At 45.7% G+C, this 20295-nt stretch overlaps 1 protein-coding gene across 5 annotated transcripts in view; it reads left to right on the top strand.

Annotated features, from left to right (window-relative positions):
• Window positions 1-20295, top strand: part of DEPTOR (DEP domain containing MTOR interacting protein) — a 153040-nt gene that overhangs the window by 25206 nt on the left and 107539 nt on the right. For 2 of the 5 annotated variants that reach the window (XM_068234930.1, XM_068234931.1), the window contains exons 3-4: window positions 6021-6115; window positions 6317-6827. In XM_068234930.1, the coding sequence (XP_068091031.1) occupies window positions 6788-6827 (40 nt within the window). In that variant the 5' untranslated portion in view covers window positions 6021-6115; window positions 6317-6787. Of the gene's footprint in view, window positions 1-6020; window positions 6116-6286; window positions 6828-15718; window positions 15736-20295 lie in introns of those variants that run through there. The other 3 variants (XM_068234933.1, XM_068234932.1, XM_068234934.1) reach the window with 3 other exon arrangements.

Genomic DNA, 20295 nt, shown 5'->3' with positions numbered 1-20295 from the left:
GCCATGGGCTCCCTCACCGTCTCCCTGGGCTGCTCGGTTTGCCCGTTAGCCTTCCCATTGCACTCCCATAGCTCTCCCCTGTGATGCTGGAGCACGCACAGCCGCGCCCTCGCATGCGCAACAAAGTTCCACCGAGGCACGTTACCTGTCCAGCTGGCAGACGAACCGAGCGGCTCGGGGAGGTGGCTAGGGAGCCCACAGCCTGAGGGGCCTGGAGGAAGCCCTAGATACGTATCAATTCTTTTTCTTGCTTGGTCTCAGGTTTCCTTTAACACTCACCATGGGGTACATATTACTCATGGGGGGAGACTGGCTGACTGTCGGTCATCGGGAAATCAAACACCGCTACCACTTCGCACCCACCCTTTCGAGCAAGACCCTCCCAAAACCGTGGGGAGGGTTTTTTCTGCCAATTTTTTTTTTACATGTAGCTAGCCTAGGTACATGCCTACCCCCCTCCCTGCGGCGTCCGCCCAGCCCCTCCGATCGCCGCTGGCGCATAATCCCAACAAGAAATCCCATTCTGAACGGGATTTCCTGTATGGGCTTCCTCATCGCTATGGCGACGATCGCGATGACGTCATCGACGTCATTGACGTCGTGACGTCAGGGGGAGTCTCGATCCACCCCATAGCGCAGCCTGGCCGTGATTGGCCAGGCTGCGCAAGGGGTCTGCGGGGGGGCCTCTTTCGCGGAGGGAGCGGCGGTGAGCGGCGGCGATCGGAACAAACACGCATGCTAGCTGCCGCTAGCTCACCGCCGATCCGCCGCTACCTGCCGCGAAAGAGGCCCCCCCTCAGACCCCTTGTGCAGCCTGGCCAATCACTGCCAGGCTGCGCTATGGGGTGGATCGAGACTCCCCCCCCCCCCCCCCCCCCTCCCCTCATGCTCTGGTGCAAATCGGCGCACCAGAACCTGAGCAATCCTCAGCCCGAGCTCAGCTCAGGATTACCGCCAAGGAGGTTAAAGTGTACCAGATACGAGATTTAAAAGCTTTATACATACCTGGGGCTTCCTCCAGCCCCCTTTGCACAAACCACTCCCATGCCGTCTTCCTCCGCCTTCTCCTCTCTGTAGAAGCCTTGTAAGGTTGGCCAGTCACCGCATCCCCCCCCCCCCCCCCCCCCGTCTTGCTCCCGCGGCTGGGAGTGTTCTGCACATGCGCAGCGTGCCCCGACTGGCTAAAGTTACAGGGCTTCTACCGAGAGAAGGAGAAGGCAGAAGATAGCATGGTAGCGATCCGTGCAGAAGGGGCCCGAGAAAGCCCCAGGTATGTATTAAACTTTTAAATCTAATTGTCTCTGGTTTCCTGAAAGCAGACCTTATCTCAGAACTTCCTCTCTGCTGTAAAATATAAGCAACAGCATAATAACCTTTAAAGAAAAATATTTCTTTGTTACAGCTGATACAATTCCTGCAATAAATCTGCAATGTATCTACTTCCTGCTTTCATGGAAGCAGACATTGTTAACATCCTGTATTTACAAATGAGCTTTCTGCCGGGGCAGTCAGCTGACACAGCTGAGGCATCAAATTACAATTTGTGCTTAGTCACAGAAAAGGTGGAATTAGACAGGCTAAACTCTCTAAATACATACCTGATGCATATCTCTATGTTTTCCTTCTGTTCTGTGCAAAAGTTCAGGTCCACTTTAAGTTTTCCCTTACCCTTAGTAACCTGTCTTTGGTCGCTTTTTTTTTTTTTTTTTTTTTTACTTTGGTGCTTAAAAAGCTTTATATAGATGAGATGAAAAACAGATAATGTCAGATAATTAGTGGAGTAAAGATGTGCACATATGCACTGATACTGCTTGGGTTGGAGCAGCTCAGTGCACTGGCTGGGCGGAGCTAGAGATGTCGCGGAAAAGTTCGCGAACAGCAATAGACTTCAATGGGGATGCGAACTTTGAAAAATAGAAAAAAATTATGCTGGCCACAAAAGTGATGGAAAAGATGTTTCAAGGGGTCTAACACCTGGAGGGGGCATGGCGGAGTGGGATACATGCCAAAAGTCCCGGGGAAAAATCTGGATGTGACGCAAAGCAGCGTTTTAAAGGCAGAAATCACATTGAATGCTAAATTGCAGGCCTAAAGTGCTTTTAAACATCTTGCATGGGTATACATCAATCAGGGAGTGTAATTAGAGTACTGCTTCACACTGACGCACCAAACTCACTGTGTAACGCACCGCAAACAGCGGTTTGCATAGTGACGGCCGTGTTGGACTGGTGCATACCGTGGCGAGAGTGTAGGCCGTGGCGGTTTTCAAGCCCATATGGTCGCCAGGCTGTGGTTGCTCAATGATAGAACAACAGTGACTGTCCAGCTGATCAAATTTAGTCTGACCACAATGAAGCAACGACCTTATTATCTTTTGTGTCCCACCCCCACCCGAGACACTCAAATAGCCGGCGGTCATTGCTTCATTGTGATATGCAAGCCCCTTCACCGCGGCAAAGGTAATGATCACGAAGGGGGATGGGCACATGTACATGCCTTTTGTTTTTTTGTTGCAGCCGCCCACAGTGCAGCCAGAAAAATTAGGCAGGCATGTACACGCACCAGAAAAATTAATTCAGGAATCCGCCTAAGTAAAGGTACTTAGATGTAGTGAGGTGGGTTCACTCAACACAACAGGTAGTGAGATGCAGTGAGGTGGGTTCACTGAACAGTAAAGGTACTTAGATACAGTGAGCTGGGTTCACTGAACAGTAAAGGTACTTAGATGCAGTGAGGTGCGTTCACTCAACACAACAGGCAGTGAGATGCGGTGAGCTGGGTTCACTGAACAGTAAAGGTACTTAGATGCAGTGAGGTGGGTTCACTCAACACAACAGATAGTGAGATGCAGTGAGCTGGGTTCACTGAACAGTAAAGGTACTTAGATGCAGTGAGGTGGGTTCACTCAACACAACAGGTAGTGAGATGCAGTGAGCTGGGTTCACTGAACAGTAAAGGTACTTAGATGCAGTGAGGTGGGTTCACTCAACACAACAGGTAGTTAGATGCAGTGAGGTGGGTTCACTGAACAGTAAAGGTACTTAGATGCAGTGAGGTGGTTTCACTCAACACAACAGGTAGTTAGATGCAGTGAGCTGGGTCCACTCAGCACAAAGCTGGGTAGATGCAGTGATGAGGTGGGTTAAGTAAACACAACAGGTACTGGGGTATATGCAGTACTGGGTAGTGGGTAGTACAATGTGCAGCTCCCTGTCACACACACAGGTAGTCACTGAATCTGCTGGGCTGCTGGCAGTGGCACACACACACTATCAATTAGCAAGGCTGTGCATGCAACAAAAGTGTCAGTTTGACACACAGAAAAAAAAAGTACAGGATGAGCTCTGAAAAGAGCTGTTGAGGGGTGCTATAAAAGAAATAACAATCAGCCAGGAGCAAGCTAAGCAGCCAAGAACCTAACTAATCTGTCCCTAGAAGAACAAGTCTGCAGCAGCTGTCCCTAGTCTGTCTCTAGCAGGCACACGAGTGGGTGTAATGGCAGGCAAACCTGCCTTATATAAGGGGGGGGGGGGGGGGGGATCCAGGGCTTAGTGTAGCCTGAATGGCTACAATGTGCCTGCTGACTGTGATGCAGAGGGTCAAAGTTGACCCCCATAGAGCATTATGGGGCGAATCGAACTTCCACAAAAGTTTGCTTGGCCCAGGCGAACGCGAACCCCCAAAGTTCGCCTGGAACCGTTCGCCGGCGAACCGTTCGCTACATCTCTAGGCGGAGCATGATGGAGGAAGGGGAAGGAATAAGGAGGAGCACCAGTGGCACTCCGGATCTTGGTTCCACACACATGCTAGCAAATTGTTTTTTTTTTTAATATATAATATTAATTTATAAATTATTTTAGTCAGTGTTTGCCCATTTTAAATTCTTTTCTTACCCTGATTTACATTCTGAAATTTATAACACCTTTTAGTGCTGTCAGGTGCAGCTCTGCGGAATGTTTATTAACTGAGAACTCCGAAGCCATGGAAAATAATGCCTGGTCTTCCAGAATGCTTTGGGTGGAGACTTCTTCATAGCTAATCAGCCTAGGCTGTGACGTCACTGAGAGGGCGGGGCTACAAATTATTAAACAGCAATATATACATATAGGAAGTGTTTGATGCTGAAACCAGGAGAATTACCATAAAAGGGGTATACTGAATCAATTACTGCATTTCAACTTTATGTCACTACAGTTCCTCTTTAAATAAAATTAACAATTTTACAACAAAATTATTAGATTGTGTTACTAACTATAGCAGTAGTTTTTTTTTCCCGGGGAAAGGCGGATAAGCAACACCCTCTATCCCCCCACTTCCTGCTGGCTAGCTTTTCTTAATCTTGCTGTAAGCATCTGGGTTGCACTGGCTAATGTTTGACTTCCATAGGAGCCTACAGGAAATGCCTGTTGAACTCATTAGTCAATGTCTATAGTGTGTTGGTGAAAGTGCCAGTTAGCGCCAAGGAAGTCCTGTAAAAGTGCCAATCCGTGTTTGCATTTGTTAGCACCTCCGGTGTGACCGTGCCCTTTGCCCTTGCAGTAAACCCTGGCTCTGGTCGCATTTGTTTTGGGAACCAGATATTATCCTTCTAGGAACTCTATGGAGGGTTTATCTATGCACTCAAGTTTATTTGTTGTGAGGATGCAAACTGTTGACACACACAAATTCCTGGAAGTCTCTGTCCAAAAACTATCCTCAGGCCACCAGCAGTGCCTGTTATGTAGAGAAAGGAATGTGCTGAAGCACCCCGTTTCCACTAAAGCGAATCTGCATGCATTTTCTGCATGCAGATTCGCATGACATATACAAGTCAAAGCAAGAAGTTTTGAATGGCTAACACGGTACAATACCCTACTGCTACTATACTATACACAAGTCAATGGGCCTTTTTCCATTACAGGCAATGATGATGACGCAGCAAAAGGGGCCCCAAACCACCCCACCTCCCGCCCGATGCCCGCGCTGAACTGGGCCTCCCTCACTCACACAATGGGACTGGCTCTCTGACTCCAGACTTCCCCAGTCTCTGTCTCCACTCCAGGCTCTGACCGACGGTCTCTCTCTTGCTGCTCGGCTCTCGTCTCCGCGCTCCCTCTCTCCTCACGCCCACGGCTCCGTCCTCACCATGCCGACACCACGCGGCGTGCACAGTTTTATGCTGCCTGGCCGAGTGACGCCAGGTCAGCGTGCGCTGTGTACGGAACGTCTGATGTCAATCGCCGCGGCGCACACAGCAAGGGGGAGCCTGAGCAGAGCACAGCAGCGTAAGTGGCGTGCTAGACGGAGCTGGGCTAGTGGGAAAAATTAAAGCAACAGAGCGGCGCTGTACGAATAAAAAAATTTAATAAAAATTTCAAATCAGCACCTGTTTTTTAAGGGGTGCTAATAGGGTGCATGGAGGATTTTAGGGGGTGCTTCAGCACCCACCTGGCGCCGCCCCTGGCCCTGCTAAACCGCAGGCTATCCCACGGCAAAATGAGGGGTTTATACCCCCAAATCCCCTCTCCTTTGTCCGGGGAGCGCTTCCTGCTTGAGGTAGAGCTTAGAGCTGTAACACTGCCTCTTCGCGCGTCAATCCCCGCTGATCGCCACCTCTCTCAGTCTTCCTTCACAGAGAGTGGAGGGGTAGAGGCGGAGATCCGCACGCCGATTGACACGCATGGAGCCAGAGCTGCAGCTCAAAGCTCTGCCTTCCGGGGCAGCAAAATCCACCACCAAGAAAGTTGTGGATTTTGCAGAGGGGATTTGGGGGGTATAAACCCCTCGTTTTGCCGCGGGATATCGGTGGTTTAGCAGGGCTTATGGTGCTAAAAATTAATACAAGTTAAAAAAGATAGTTTAGACTCACTTCAGAGCCTCTTTAAAGAGATTCTACTGTCTAGCACTAGTAGCTTTTATAGCGCCCACTATGATGCAACAAGTGCACTAAGGGGGGGGGGGGGATTGAGAATCCTGTAACTGTAAACTTTGTAAAAGTTCTGAATGGAAGCTGTAACCGTTTTCTCATTATTGTGTTGCAGCACAGAGGTGGCGAAGGAACATTTCTGCACAAGGTCACAGAATCACGCTGCGTTCGCCAGGCTTGTGCCTATAACGCCTTTTGTCGGCTCAGCTGGTAAGTAAAAAAAAAACTGCCTAGGAACTTGTTGTATGTCTGTCTTCTCTTGTACCTTCCCAGTCACCGTAGAGCAACTCCCAGTCACTCCTTCCCTGCACTACCCCCACCCCCCCTTCTTTTTTTTCCCTACTATCTCTATACCCAGCTAAGAGCACTGGGGGAGGGACAGCAACAATGTATCTTTTCTCTGCTTGCCAGGAACTCATTGCTGTATCTGCTGTACTTGATGCTGCATGCTCCATGTGATCTCCCTGTGGCTGGATCTCCCTTGATCGCTGTGGCTGACAGAGAGCTGAAGACTTGCACCCTACAGGCTGCCAGGAGCTGTTGTGCCAGTGCCCAGTCCTTGCTGATGATCCTACAATCAGTGCGTGGCACAGCTGCTGTGCTGGGAGCCTGGGTGCCACTGTTACAGCAGCAGCAGCAGCAGCTGTGACATAGCATTTGGGATCTGTGCAGGAGGGAGGCTGTCAGTGACTTGTGGGAGAACTTTTTTTTTCCCCCTCTGTGCTGACAACAGATCCTTCTAGTCTCAAAGTTCAGCCCAGCTGACATCATAAGCCCTGAACTGCTCCACAGTCCTGGCCAGACGCTGGCGACCTGTTGCTGGATCCATTCTGCGCCTGAGCGCGGGCAAGCGCTGAGCCCCCCGGAGAAGCTACAACCCTGATGGGAGAAGTGTATCGTCTGAGTCTGCTAGGAAACAAAGGTCAGTAGGACAAGCATGTTGTGTGTTTTAATTAGCCACTTGTAACCCAGAACAAACAATCAGCACTTGCTGAGCAATATTTTGGCTTATGAAAGCGGCTGACAGTTTAAATTTAGTTGCAGCTCTGCACGCCTATGCGATATTGATATCAGTATGATATATTGCAAAGAACTTGCATATAAAGTAGCGCTGTACATTATTATGTATTTATATAACACTGCCATCTTCTGCAGCACTTTACAAAGTACATAGTCATGTCACTGACTGTCCTCAGAGGAGCTCACAATCTAATCCTACCATAGTCATAGTCTAATGTCCTCCCATATTATTATTATGTATTTATATAGCACTGACATCTTCTACAGCACTTTACAGAGTACATAGTCATGTCACTGACTGTCCTCAGAGGAGCTCACAATCTAATCCTACCATAGTCATAGTCCAATGTCCTAACATATTATTATGTATTTATATAGCACTGACATCTTCTGCAGCACTTTACAGAGTACAGTCATGTCACTGACTGTCCTCAGAGGAGCTCACAATCTAATCCCTACCATAGTCAGTCAAATATCTTCTATATTATAATATTGGTGGTGTAGTGATTAGCAATTTTGCCTTGCAGCGCTGGGTCCCCGGTTCAAATCCCAACCAGGGTATTATCTGCACAGAGTTATGTTCCCCCTGTGTCTGCATGGGTTTCTACCCACATCCCCAAAACATACAGATAATTTCATTGGCTTCCATATAAATTGTCCCGAGACCAGAGTAGATACATAAGCTACATGATACAAACATAGACATATGACTATAGTAGGGATTAGATTGTTGGCCACTCTTATGCTGGGCATACACGGTTCCTATCTGACGTGCGTTTCTCCTCTCAATCGTTTTTTGCCGCTCGATTCTACATTAGATTCTCTTATCTTCCGCTCGTTTTTCTTAGCTTTTTCCATTCACTTCTATCAGAAAACGAGCGGCGACTGAATAGAAAGGGAGATCGGACATGTCGGAAATGATCTATCGAACCATCTAATCACCTAAAAAACAAACCGTGTATTCCCAGCATAAGGACAGTACAGTGACAAGACAATGTTCTCTGTACAAGGCTGGTGAAGATGTCGGCGCTATATAAATCATAATAATAAAAATATCTTCTGCAGCACTTTACACAGTACATAGTCTTGTCACTGATACTTTTTATGGGAAAGAAGCACTGGAAAATGTGGGCGCAGGGCGAAGTGAAAAAGCGTCTCACCCTGCCCTTGCAAATGTTCCAGCTATTTTCAATACTATTCCCCTACTGATAAACTAATTGGTGAAGAGATGTAATTTGGCCTCCGGCTATTGCTGATGGCCGAATTACTCCATTTACACTGTAATTTGGACTCTGGCTATTGCCAGACCCCCAATTACTCGGTGAGCACAGATATAGCTGTAATTCACATTATAGCCTATGGCGGTTTCCACATTGCAGGCCCTGTGTGATACTCAAATAACTTGTCTTGTCACCAACTCCTCAGAGGGGCTCACAATCTAATGCTACTATAGTCATAGTCTAATGTCCTACCATATCGTTATTATATATTTATACAGCACTGACATCTTCTGCAGCACTGTACAGAGTACATAGTCGTGTCACTGACTGTCCTCAGGGCTCACAATCTAATCCTACCATAGTCTAATGTCCTACCATATTATTATTATTATTATATATATTATACTGTATACAGCTCTGACATCTTCTGCAGCACTTTACAGAGTACATGGTCATGTCACTGACTGTCCTCAGAGGAGCTCACAACCTACCGTAACCCTACCACATTATTATTATGTATTTATACATCACTGACATCTCCTGCAGCACTTTACAGAGTACATAGTCATGTCACTGGCTGTCCTCAGAGGAGCTGATAATCTAATCCTACCATAGTCATAGTCCAATTTCCTACCATTCTATTATTATAGCACTGACATCTTCTGCAGCACTTTACCAATGTGTGCTGGTATGTCCCCGTGCCTCACTCATTCGCAATCCCATGGTTGGTCGTGTGTACGGCAGCCCTCACCCCCAACCCGTGAACGATCAGCCCGGCGGATCTACTCACCCCTAGCGAGACTGATCCCCCATTCGCTGGGTGATGTCATGCATTCGTCGCTTGTCGTCCCCTTGCATAGCAACCCAGCGCATCGCCAGATACACACCTGACATGCATGTGTACAGCCCGGCAATGTCACCCAAGGGGATCAGGTCCTGATCCCTGACAAGCAACATGCCTCAAAGGTGTATACTAACCTCTAGAACCCTAACAGATGGTATTGGGTGATTGTCGGTCTTATGATGACCATACATGGCACAATTTTTTCCTACAATCTTACCATTTCTATGTAGTATAAGTGTAAATTAAGTGAATATACTGAAAGGATAATTTATGCAGTTCCTTTATATTACATAGAAATGGTAAAATTGTATGAAAAAATTGGTCCATGTATGGCCACCATAACACACTAGAGGGTTGGTGGCCAGTTGGGCTAATTTCTGCCAAGAATCTAGCGTGAAACCGATTACCGATTTTCTAACTATTGGCTAAATACTTTAACGCTGTAACTTTTTTTTTTCCACTTGTGGGGAGAGGACGGTGGTCATTTGAGCTTTTAATTCTATAGGAGAAAAGCATTATAGAAATGTTATTGTTATTGTTATAACCTATTATTGCGTGCTGATAGGGATTTAATAAGTAAACTGTAGTGCAGAACAACCAATCAGCACACTCCTTTCACTACTCCAACTGGGAAAACTGCTGAGTGTTGAGTTACAACACTGCACATTGTATGACACTACTACTATTATTATTAGAATACGTAATAATAAGTTGTGCAGATTACAGACTTGCATAACCAGTACAAAGTATGACGCAGCAGTGTTTTTATTAGGCATTTATGTAATACAGACATTTTCCTCTACATTTTTCTGAGTACAGTGAATTATTCATGTCTCTAAATGTCTCTTAAAGTGAACCCGAACCGAGTAACATTATTTAAAATAAACACATGATGTACCTGCAAATAAATATTACATACTTTCCTCGCCGTCAGTTCCTCTCAGAAGCTCACCATTTACTTCTAACGACGATCCCTTTTAGTTCTGACAAGATTTTGTCAGAACTGAAATATATCAGTTGCTGTCAGTTATAACTGAAAGGACAACTGATGTGTAAGGTCCATGTTTCCCTATGACTCAAGTGGGCGATATTACAGTTTAACAGTCTACTGACCAGGAAGCAGTTACAGGGTTATTGCCATTTTTAAACGTGGGAGAGGAGAAGGTGATTGAGGAGTAGACGACGCGGGCGGCAAGTATGATTTGTGTATGTTTATTTTGACTTCATTTTCAGTTCAGGTTTGATTTTAAAGGACAGGTGCGAGCTGGGAAAAAAACGAGATATACTTACCTGTTGCTTCCTCCAGCCCCTGGCAGCCTATCTCTCCCTCGCTGCAGCTCTGGTGTCTTGGGATCCCTTCCATTGCAGATGCCGACCTCGCCAGGTCAGCATCTTCTGCACGCGGCCGCGCCGCTCGTAAGGCAACTGAATTAGCATCTGAAAGCACTGTGCAGACATTTGCATATCACACCTTGATTGCCATTGTTAAATTTAAAAGCAAACAGACAACTTCAACTAATTTGCAAACTCCAGTTTCAACCCCCATATTTACTTAATTAGACTTGGCTGCTCTGTTTGAATCAACAACTCCTCTCAATGTCTAAGGGCCCATTCACACTTGAGCGTTTTGCCGGAGATTTTGGCAAAACGCTCAAACGCTAGCGCTTTTCAAAGCGCTAGGGTAATAAAAGTCTGGGCTAATCGCCGCAAATCGCCCAAAACCGCTAAACGCAAAAGCGTAGCCTGCACCATTTTCAGGTGATTTCCCGGCGATCGTGTTATAGTGCTATAGAAGCGCAAAACGCGATCGCTAAAAAATCGAGAGGTGTGAATGGTGATTTTTGGGGCGTTAATTGCTACAAACCGCCAGAGCAAAACGCTAGCAAAATCGCTAACGTTTTGCGATCAGCAGGTGTGAATGGGCCCTTAAGGACCTGAACTCAGAACTTCCTCTCTGCTCTAAAAGATACACAACAGCATAATAACCTTTAAAGAGGAACTCCAGTGAAAATAATGTAATAAAAAGTGCTTAATTTTTACAATAATTATGTATAAATGATTTAGTCTTTTAAATCCCTGATTTACATTCTGACATTTATTACATGGTGACATTTTTACTGTTGGCAGGTGATGTAGCTGCTGCATGCTTTTTTGGCAGTTGGAAACAGCTGTAGACAGCTATTTCCCACAATGCAACAAGATTCACAGACAGGAAACTGCCAGGAGTACCACGGTCCTCAGAGTTTCTTGTGGGAGGGGTTTCAATACAATATCAGCCATACAGCGCCCCCTGATGGTCTGTTTGTGAAAAGGAATAGATTTCTCATGTAAAAGGGGGTATCCGCTACTGATTGGGATAAAGTTCAATTCTTGGTCGGAGTTTCTTTGTTACAGCTGATACAAATCCTGCACTAAATCTGCAGTTTGTCTACTTCTTGCTTTCATGGAAGCAGACATTGTTAACATCCTGTGTTTACCAATTAGCTATCTGCTGTGACAACCAGCTGACAAAGCTGAGGGATCAAATTACAACTTGTGATTGGTCACAGATGAGGGGTAATTAGACAGGCTGAACTCTCTAAATACACACAGGGTGCATTTCTTTCGGTTTTCCTCAGGTCCACTTAAAAGAAATCCTAATCCTAACTGTAATACATACTTTTAAATGTTAGCAGGAAAACTTCATCTAAGCACGGTCTTCCAGCTCGAGTGAGATTGAGCGCCCTTTTCCAGCAGCGATTGCGATGCTGAGTCGCAGAATCGTAAAACGTTGAATTGGTAGGGTTGCCACTTTTACATAGGTATCGCGGTAGGTACACTACCGCTATTCGATTTTTACAAAAACACAATTGCGTTCGGGAGTGATTTTTACCACGATTTTGCAATGCAAGTGCAAAATCGTGATCATGTGTAAAAATTTAATGACTAGGCGCAGTTGCGATTGCTAGTGGAAAAGGGCCATGATTTTGATGGCTGCTTGAAGCAACCGACAAATTATAGAAAGTTTTCCTTTGCGGTCTAAGATGTTGGTCAATAAATGGTATTAGAATTACTGGTTTTAAAGAAGAGATTTAACCCAGGATTGAACTTTCACCCAATCAGTAGCTGATACCCCCTTTCCCACAATAGATTTCCAATAGATTATCAGGAGGGTCTGTATGGCTGATATTGTGGCAAAACCCCTCCCACAGTATGATGTCATGACCATGGTCCTGACAATTCGCTGTGTGTGTGCCTTGTTGCATTGTGGGAAATAACTGCTTTTTCCAACTGACAAGCAAGCAATTTCTCCCTCTGTGCGTGGAACTCTCAGATCACCTGGCAGATCTAAAGATGTCACCTCCTGAGATACATTTCAGAATGTAAATCAGAGAGAGGAAAGATTTTACAGTAGGCAAACATTGACTAAATAATCTATAAACTAATAGAATAAGCAATTTTATTCATTATGTTATATTCACTTCAGTGCCTTTAAGTCATCGCTTGCATGCTATAATACTTCTGGTGACAAAGTATTGAAGGTCCAACAGATTGTGCAAGATTTTTAACAGGTTCAGTGGAAACATAGAATGGAGGGATAGGCAGAATGATCAGCTCGCAGTCTGTGTGGCTTGCATGGGGCAATGGCGATACACTTATCAGCTACTGCAGGAGTCTGAACTAACCAGTACTCTGAACTAACCAGTACTGTCCACGTGGCTTTGTGTAAACACTAGCTTGCCTACTAAGCACTAGAGATAATCATCACATTTTCTGAATAGCTAATTTTGGTTCAACAGGAAATGGAATTTCTAGAGGCTAAAGGTCCGTACACACGCCGGACTGGAGGCAACGACGGGTCCGTCGTTCCCTCCCGCTGGGTGGGCGTTCCAACGACAGTCCGGCGTGTGTACGCACTGTCGGCGGACTGATACGGCTGTTTCTGAGCGATCCGCCGGGCCATACAGGTGGCCGGCCATACAGCTAGCGATTTTCAAGTATTTCAAGGTGAAACTGTCTCTTGGCTTTGCAACAAGTAGAATGTCAAAAAGGCATTCTGGGAACACACCATACAATTTTCTGTTTAGATTCTTCTGTTAGATTATCTGTAATGCTGGGCATACATGATCCGTTTCTGCGCCGGATCGACTCCTGCGCTTCCCAGCTCGTCACCGCGCGCGCCTGGATCGATTCCCGCTCATCCCCACGGGCGCTTCTCTTATCTTCTGCTCGTTTTCCTCTATTGTCCGCCCGCGGGTATCGAGCGCAGAATCTATCCGCCGGGTCATCGGACACGTCGGATATTATCAATCGAGCCATCAGCTGCTCGATTGATAACAAAAAAACGAGCTGTGTATGCCCAGCATTAGAATGCATAATTAGATTATTTTCTGTAGAGACTGGTCATTATCTCTGGTGCATTGTCTTCTGGTTATCTCCTGCTGAGTGGAACAATGCCTAATTGCTGGGCAGATAGATTGTAAAAGAGATACATTTCCAACATGTTGAACTAATCTATCTGGCAGGTAAATCTAATGCTGGGCATACACGGTGCATTTATGCGCCGGAATCGAGCCGCTGGCTTGATGCGGGCGCGTGGATCGATTCCCGCTCGTCCCCGTGGGCAGTTCCTTATCAGCCGCTCGTTTCTTCCATTGTCCGCCCGTGGGGATCGAGCGCAGAATCAATCCGCTGCAGTGATCGGACAGGTTGAATATTATCAACCGAGCCATCAGCGGCTCGATTGATGACAACTATCGCGCCGTGTATGCCCAGCATATTATTATTATTATTATTATTATTATTATTATTATTATTTAGTATTTATATAGCGCCGACATATTACGCAGCGCTGTACAGTGTATATATATATATATATATATCTTGTCACTAACTGTCCCTCAAAGGAGCTCACAATCTAATCCCTACCATTGCCATATGTCTATATTATGTAGTGTAAGTACTGTAGTCTAGGGCCAATTTTTTAGGGGGAGCCAATTAACTTATCTGTATGTTTTTGGAATGTGGGAGGAAACCGGAGTGCCCGGAGGAAACCCACACAGACACGGAGAGAACATACAAACTCTTTGCAGATAGTGCCCTGGCCGGGATTCGAACCAGGGACCCAGCGCTGCAAGGCGAGAGAGCTAACCACTACGCCACCGTGCATATCAGAAAATTGTATGGTGTATTCCCAGCATTAAGCCCAATCTACACGATACGATTCTTTATACGATTCGATTACGATTCTATTTACGATCCGATTAAATCCGACATGTCCGGTCGGGATTCGATTCAATTCGATTTGCCATTGCAAACAATGGCAAATTGAATCGAATCGAATCCCGATTGGACATGTCGGATCTAATCGGATCGTAAATAGAATTGTAATCGAATCGTATCATGTAGATTGGGCTTTAGGCCTTTTAGCTGCCAGGTGGGGCTGCATACACTGCCATTCGGCTGTATTAAATTGTAGCTGGAAGGTGCTGGGCGATCAACTGACTAGTTGTTGAACTGCACTACAAGCGCGCTGTTCAGCCAACCGTGTGAAAGAGGCCATAGTGCAAATAAACAATATCGGACAGGTCCGAGGTTAAAAAACAAAACATAGATCTACTTACCTGGGGCTTCCTCAAACCCCTGACATTTTATCTATTCCTCGACTCAGCTCCGCTCCCATCCAGGGTCCCCTCTGCTGCAGATGCCGACCTCGCCAGGTCGGTATCCTCTGCGGCTGTTTGCAGCTGTGCACTTTTTACACCGGATGTGTCCTTTAAGGTTAGGAACCAGGAGAGGGCTTAAGGTTAGATGGGGGGGGGGGGGGGGGATTAAGGTTAGGCACCGCAGTATACGGTTAAAAATAGGTACCACGGGGTGGGGTAGGGTGAGGATGGGAGTGGATTAAGGTTAGTCATCAGTGGGATCTTAGGGTTAAAGGGATACTGTAGAGGGAGGGTTCTGTGTGGGAGTAGTGTTATAGTGTTAAGCTACGTTATAATAAACTATTGGTAAAGTAAAATATTGGGCAACACAGTAACGTAGTGGTTAGCGCTCTCGCCTTGTAACACTGGGTCCCCAGTTCGAATCCCAACCAGGTCAACATCTGCAAGGAGTTTGTATGTTTGTTCTCCCCGTGTCTGTGCGGGTTTCATCCAGGTACTATGGTTTTCTCCCACATCCTAAAAACATACAGATAACTTAATTGGCTTCCCCCTAAAATTGGCCCTAGACTACAATACATACACTACACGATACATACATAGACACATGAATATGGTAGGGATTAGATTGTGAGCACCTCTGAGGGACAGTTAGTGACAAGACAATATACTCTGTACAGCGCTGCGGAAGATGTCGGAGCTATATAAATACTAAATAATAATACTAAAGCTTAGCAATATGTTATTATCAAAATTAAGTACAATTTTACCAATATTCAAGTAATTTTACTAATATTCTACAAATAGCTAGAGGAGGCAATGCTGGGAGTCCTAATGTCTTATTTTCCTCCATCTGATTCCCCCCCCCCCCCCCCCCCGAGATCCATGGTAGCCGCCATTGACAGACACGCAGAATGGCGCAGAGATCAGGCGTTGTGTGAGTTACCTGGCTTAGCACATGTTGCCTTCCTTATCCTGTGTGCTCTACTCTCCCAGGGACCAGTTTCTCCTCGCATCAATCGCCTGAGTCCTCCCGTGACGTCACATGACTGCAGGAGATGATAACGTGAGGAGAGGGGAGACACCAGGAGACTGAGCTAAGTGGTAGGAGTGGGAATTCTGTACGCAGGAAGCTATAATGACACCTGCGTAGCTCTGCTATGGGAAGATGACTGCATGGTATTTGGAAGGGGGGGGGGGGGGTAGGAGGGGAATACATGGCTGTGTGGGGGGGGCAGTGCATCACTAAGGGGGGTGTATAGCCAGTGGCATTGCTAGAGATTATGGGGCCCCATAGCAAAACTTTAATGGGGCCTTGGTGGCCTCCCCAGAATTTTTTTCTGGCCGGGTGCGGCGAGATGAGAGAATGCAGGGCTGGTTCTTCTCTGCACAACTCTGGTAACAACAGAGAAGGAGGTGAGCCGATGACAGCCGGGTGCTCACCAAACTAGCCGGGTGGAGCACCCAGCTAAAAGAGCCAGGGAAGACACAATGGGCCTTAATATGTAGGCATTGAGCAATGCCATGTGCTTCTACCCTATGGATACGAGTTAATTGGTCAATATAAACTATCATGCAATCTACACTTCATATAGTCCATAGGCAGTAAAATCAGCCATAAATTACGTCACTCACTCCTATTTTGCTGTCACTTACAGTAGTTAGTAGAAATCAGACGGAACTGACAGGGTTTTGGTTAGTCCATCTCTTCATGGGAGATTCTCAGTGTTTTATTTATTCTTTCCTAAAGCACTCACTAGAAAGAATCTATATAAAAATGCAGGCAGTCCCCACCACCAGTTTGCACACTGTTCTGGCAGTTGGAGTGAGCAACTGAGAATCCCCCATGAGAAGATGGGCTAGTCCAAAACCTGTCAGGTCTGTCAGATTTCTACTACCTACTGTATGTGACAGCAGCACAGGCAAATAAATAATTTATAGCACATTGTACTCTGGGAGAAATGTACTTTTTATCTGTGTTTTCTTGTATTTTAATTTAAATGTTACAATTTTTGCAATAGTGGTCCTCTAAAGGTAGCCATACACTGGTCGATTTGCCATCAGATTCGACCAACAGATAGATCCCTCTCTGATCGAAACTGATCAGAGAGGGATTGTATGGCTGCCTTTACTGCAAACAGATTGTGAATCGATTTCAGCCTGAAACCGATCACAATCTGTGAAGCTGCCGCTGCTGCGCATACATTACCTGCTCCGGCCGGCGCAAGTCCCCGCTGTCTTCTCCGCTCCGGCTACTGAACTTCCTGTCCAGGGGAAGTTTAAACAGTAAAGGGCGCTCTACTGTTTAAACTTCCTGCCGGGACAGGAAGTTCTGTGTAGCTCTGGAGCCCGAAGCGGAGAAGAAGACCAGGGGACTCGCGCTGGCTGGAGCAGGTAATGTATTACCGCTGTAATGCGTCGGTCGTCGGGCATTCGAACGCCGCTAACGACGCACTCCCGACCCGCCGGCGACCGAGAAAAATCTTCCGCACAGATGGGTCAACGGGAATCGACGGGAACGATCGATTTCGGACGGAAATCGGTCGTTCTGTCAGCGGTGTGCGCTGCGATTTCACAGCCGTTTCGATCACTGTGATCAAAATGGCTGTATATTGGCGGGAAAATCGTTAGGTGTATGGGCCCCTTTAGTGATGTTCAGCAGCCGTTCTCTCACAGGCCCTGCATCGGCCCTCCACCCATTTCCATGGCAACAAACGCACTACCCTGCTGAAGCAGAGAGAGATGCTTGGCTTCTGAACTTTTACCCATAGAGCAAAATCAGGAGATAAGCATTGTGTGTATGGATACAGCTTCAAGGCCAGAAACCCACTAGGAGCGATTTCTAATCGCTAGTGATTTGAAAAAGCTCTTCCTAATGCAATCCTATGGAGGATTTTTATAAAATCACATCGCTCGTGTGGGATCACACCCCATAGCATTACATTAGCAAGAATTTTCAAATTGCAAAGCGCTCAGAAAAATCGCTCCTAGTGGGTTTCTGGCCGCAGTCACATTATATAATAGACACTTCTTCTGCGCAGATTACCTATGAGATATGCCTCCAGACTCTGCATTTAATAAGTAACATCATTATGAAGGGAGCACTGGAGTAAAGTGGGTATTTAGCTGTATGCCAGGACTTCCAGTGTCATTTTTCTGAGAAGAGTTTATCATTCGCTAATGAACAGACATCAGACAAAGCCTCTGGTGTGAGCGCTGGACACAGAGCAGCAGTGTGAGCGTCGGAGGCGACTCCTGGTCTTGGTGTGTAGGGGGATTTTATTTATGGTCCGTGCACAAGCTTGATGTACCCGATTCCCCGGTTGATATTGCTGGGCTGAGGATGTACAGATGTGTGTCAGTCTGTAGTTCTATGGGGGGGGGGGGGGATAGAGCTGAGAGTGAGTGACAGTAGAGTGACATCATGCAGTGGGTGGGGCAATCTGCCTGATGGATTGCTGGCATAGTGGCGGACGCTGATAAGGGGCCGCTGTACACACGTCACATTGTCGGCAGAGGTGGTTGTTATCACCCGCCTCAGCTGACTTTAATCTAGCGTGTGTATGAGGCTTAACAGTAGTCTGTTATTACCTTGGGTTTGTAATTGTATTATTTGCCTCTGTCTTCCTGCCTGACACCACTTCAGCTCTATCTCTCGTCTTAAAGCGGACCTGAACTCAGAACTCCTCTCTGCTCTGAAAAATACACAACAGCACAGCACGGTGGCGTAGTGGTTAGAGCTCTCGCCTTGCAAGCGCTGGGTCCCCGGTTTGAATCCCAGCCAGGTCAACATCTGCAAGGAGTTTGTATGTTCTCCCCGTGTCTGCGCGGGTTTCCTCCAGGCACTCCGGTTTCCACCCACATCCCAAAAACATACAGTTAAATGGATTCCCCCCCAAAAAATTGGCCCTAGACCATACATGCACTACACGATACATACATATGACTATGGTAGGGACTAGATTGTGAGCCCCTCTGAGGGACAGTTAGTGACAACAAGACAATATATACTCTGTACAGCGCTGCGTAATAGGTCGGCGCTATATAAATACTTGAATAAATAAATAAAAATAACCTTTAAATAAAAACATGTATGTTACAGCTGATACAAATCCTCAAATAAATCTGCACAGTTTCCACTTCCTGATTCACGGAAGCAGACATATTGTTTACAGCCTGTGCTTTCAAATGGGCTTATCTGCTTATCTGCCATAGGCAGTCATGTGACACAGGGGGGAGATCAAATTACAACTTTTGATTAGTCACAAATGAGGGGGAATTAACCAGGCTAAACTCTCTAAATACATACAGGGTGCATTTCTCTACGTTTTCCTTCTGTTCTGTGCAAGAGTTCTGGTCGACTTTAACAACCTTGGCTGTCTCTCATCTGCTGTGCTGGGGATAAGTCCTTTGAGCAGGAGTCAGGTGGGAGGGGAAGATTAGCTGGTGAGTAAGTAGAGGAAATACTCTCCAACATAGATCTTTTCTTAAAGAGACACTGAAGCGAAAAAAAATATATATGATATTATGATTTGTATGTGTAGTACAGCTAAGAAATAAAACATTAAGATCAGATACATCAGTCTAATTGTTTCCAGTACAGGAAGAGTTAAGAAACTCCAGTTGTTATCTCTATGCAAACAAGCCATTAAGCTCTACGACTTTCAAAGTCGTGGAGAGGGCTGTTATCTGACTTTTATTATCTCAACTGTTATTGAACTATTTACTTTTCCTCTGCCAGAGGAGAGGTCATTACTTCACAGACTGCTCTGAAAGACTCATTTTGAATGCTGAGTGTTGTGTAATCTGCACATATTATAGAATAATGCAATGTTAGAAAACACACTATATACCTGAAAATAAAGATATGAGAATATTTTCTTTGCTGCTAATCTTCTAGTAATTATTCATAGTACACAACCAATTCATTATATCATATATTTTTTTTCGCTTCAGTGTCTCTTTAAAATGGAGCTGAACTCTTTCACAGGACAGAAGGAAAACATAGAGAAATACACCCTGTATGTATTTAGAGAGTTTAGCCTGTCTAATTCCACCTCATCTGTGACTAATCGCAACTGTAATTTGATCTCTTGGCTGTGTCAGCTCAGCAATCTTCTCTGCCATGGCAGATCAGCTAATTTATAAACACAGGATGTTAACAATATGTCTACTTCTATTAAAGCAGGAAGTAGACACACTGCAGATATATTGCAGGATTTGTATCAGTTGTAGCAAAGAAATGTTTTTCTTTAGAGGTTATTGTGCTTTTGCTTATCTTTTAGAGCAGAGAGGAAGTTCTGAGCTCAGGTTCGTTTTTAAGATCTTATATCCACCGGGAGCTGCGGCCATTTCCAATTTGGCCATGGCTCCCGTTCTGCTGCGTAGCCACAGCCAGAATCGCTAGCTATGCCATATATGGCTTAGGGATTCAGCTACGTGCTGCATAAATCTATAGCATGCCGTTTTACAGATAGGCAGGGTTTCCTCTTGTGATCTGTATATAGAGGAAGCAGGCCCTAAATTGACCATACAATTTTTTAAATATCTGTTCAATTTAAGAATATAAGAATTTCAATAAATTTTTCTGACTGATTGTAACATTTAAAAAATACGACCAATGTACCACACAGCTATGTTAAATTTTTCCCCAATTATGATAAA

The sequence above is a fragment of the Hyperolius riggenbachi genome, chromosome 5 (genome assembly GCF_040937935.1).
Source record: "Hyperolius riggenbachi isolate aHypRig1 chromosome 5, aHypRig1.pri, whole genome shotgun sequence".
Lineage (NCBI taxonomy): Eukaryota > Metazoa > Chordata > Amphibia > Anura > Hyperoliidae > Hyperolius > Hyperolius riggenbachi.
Note: the sequence above shows the minus strand (reverse complement) of the source record. Positions and strands in the feature narration are given on the sequence as shown.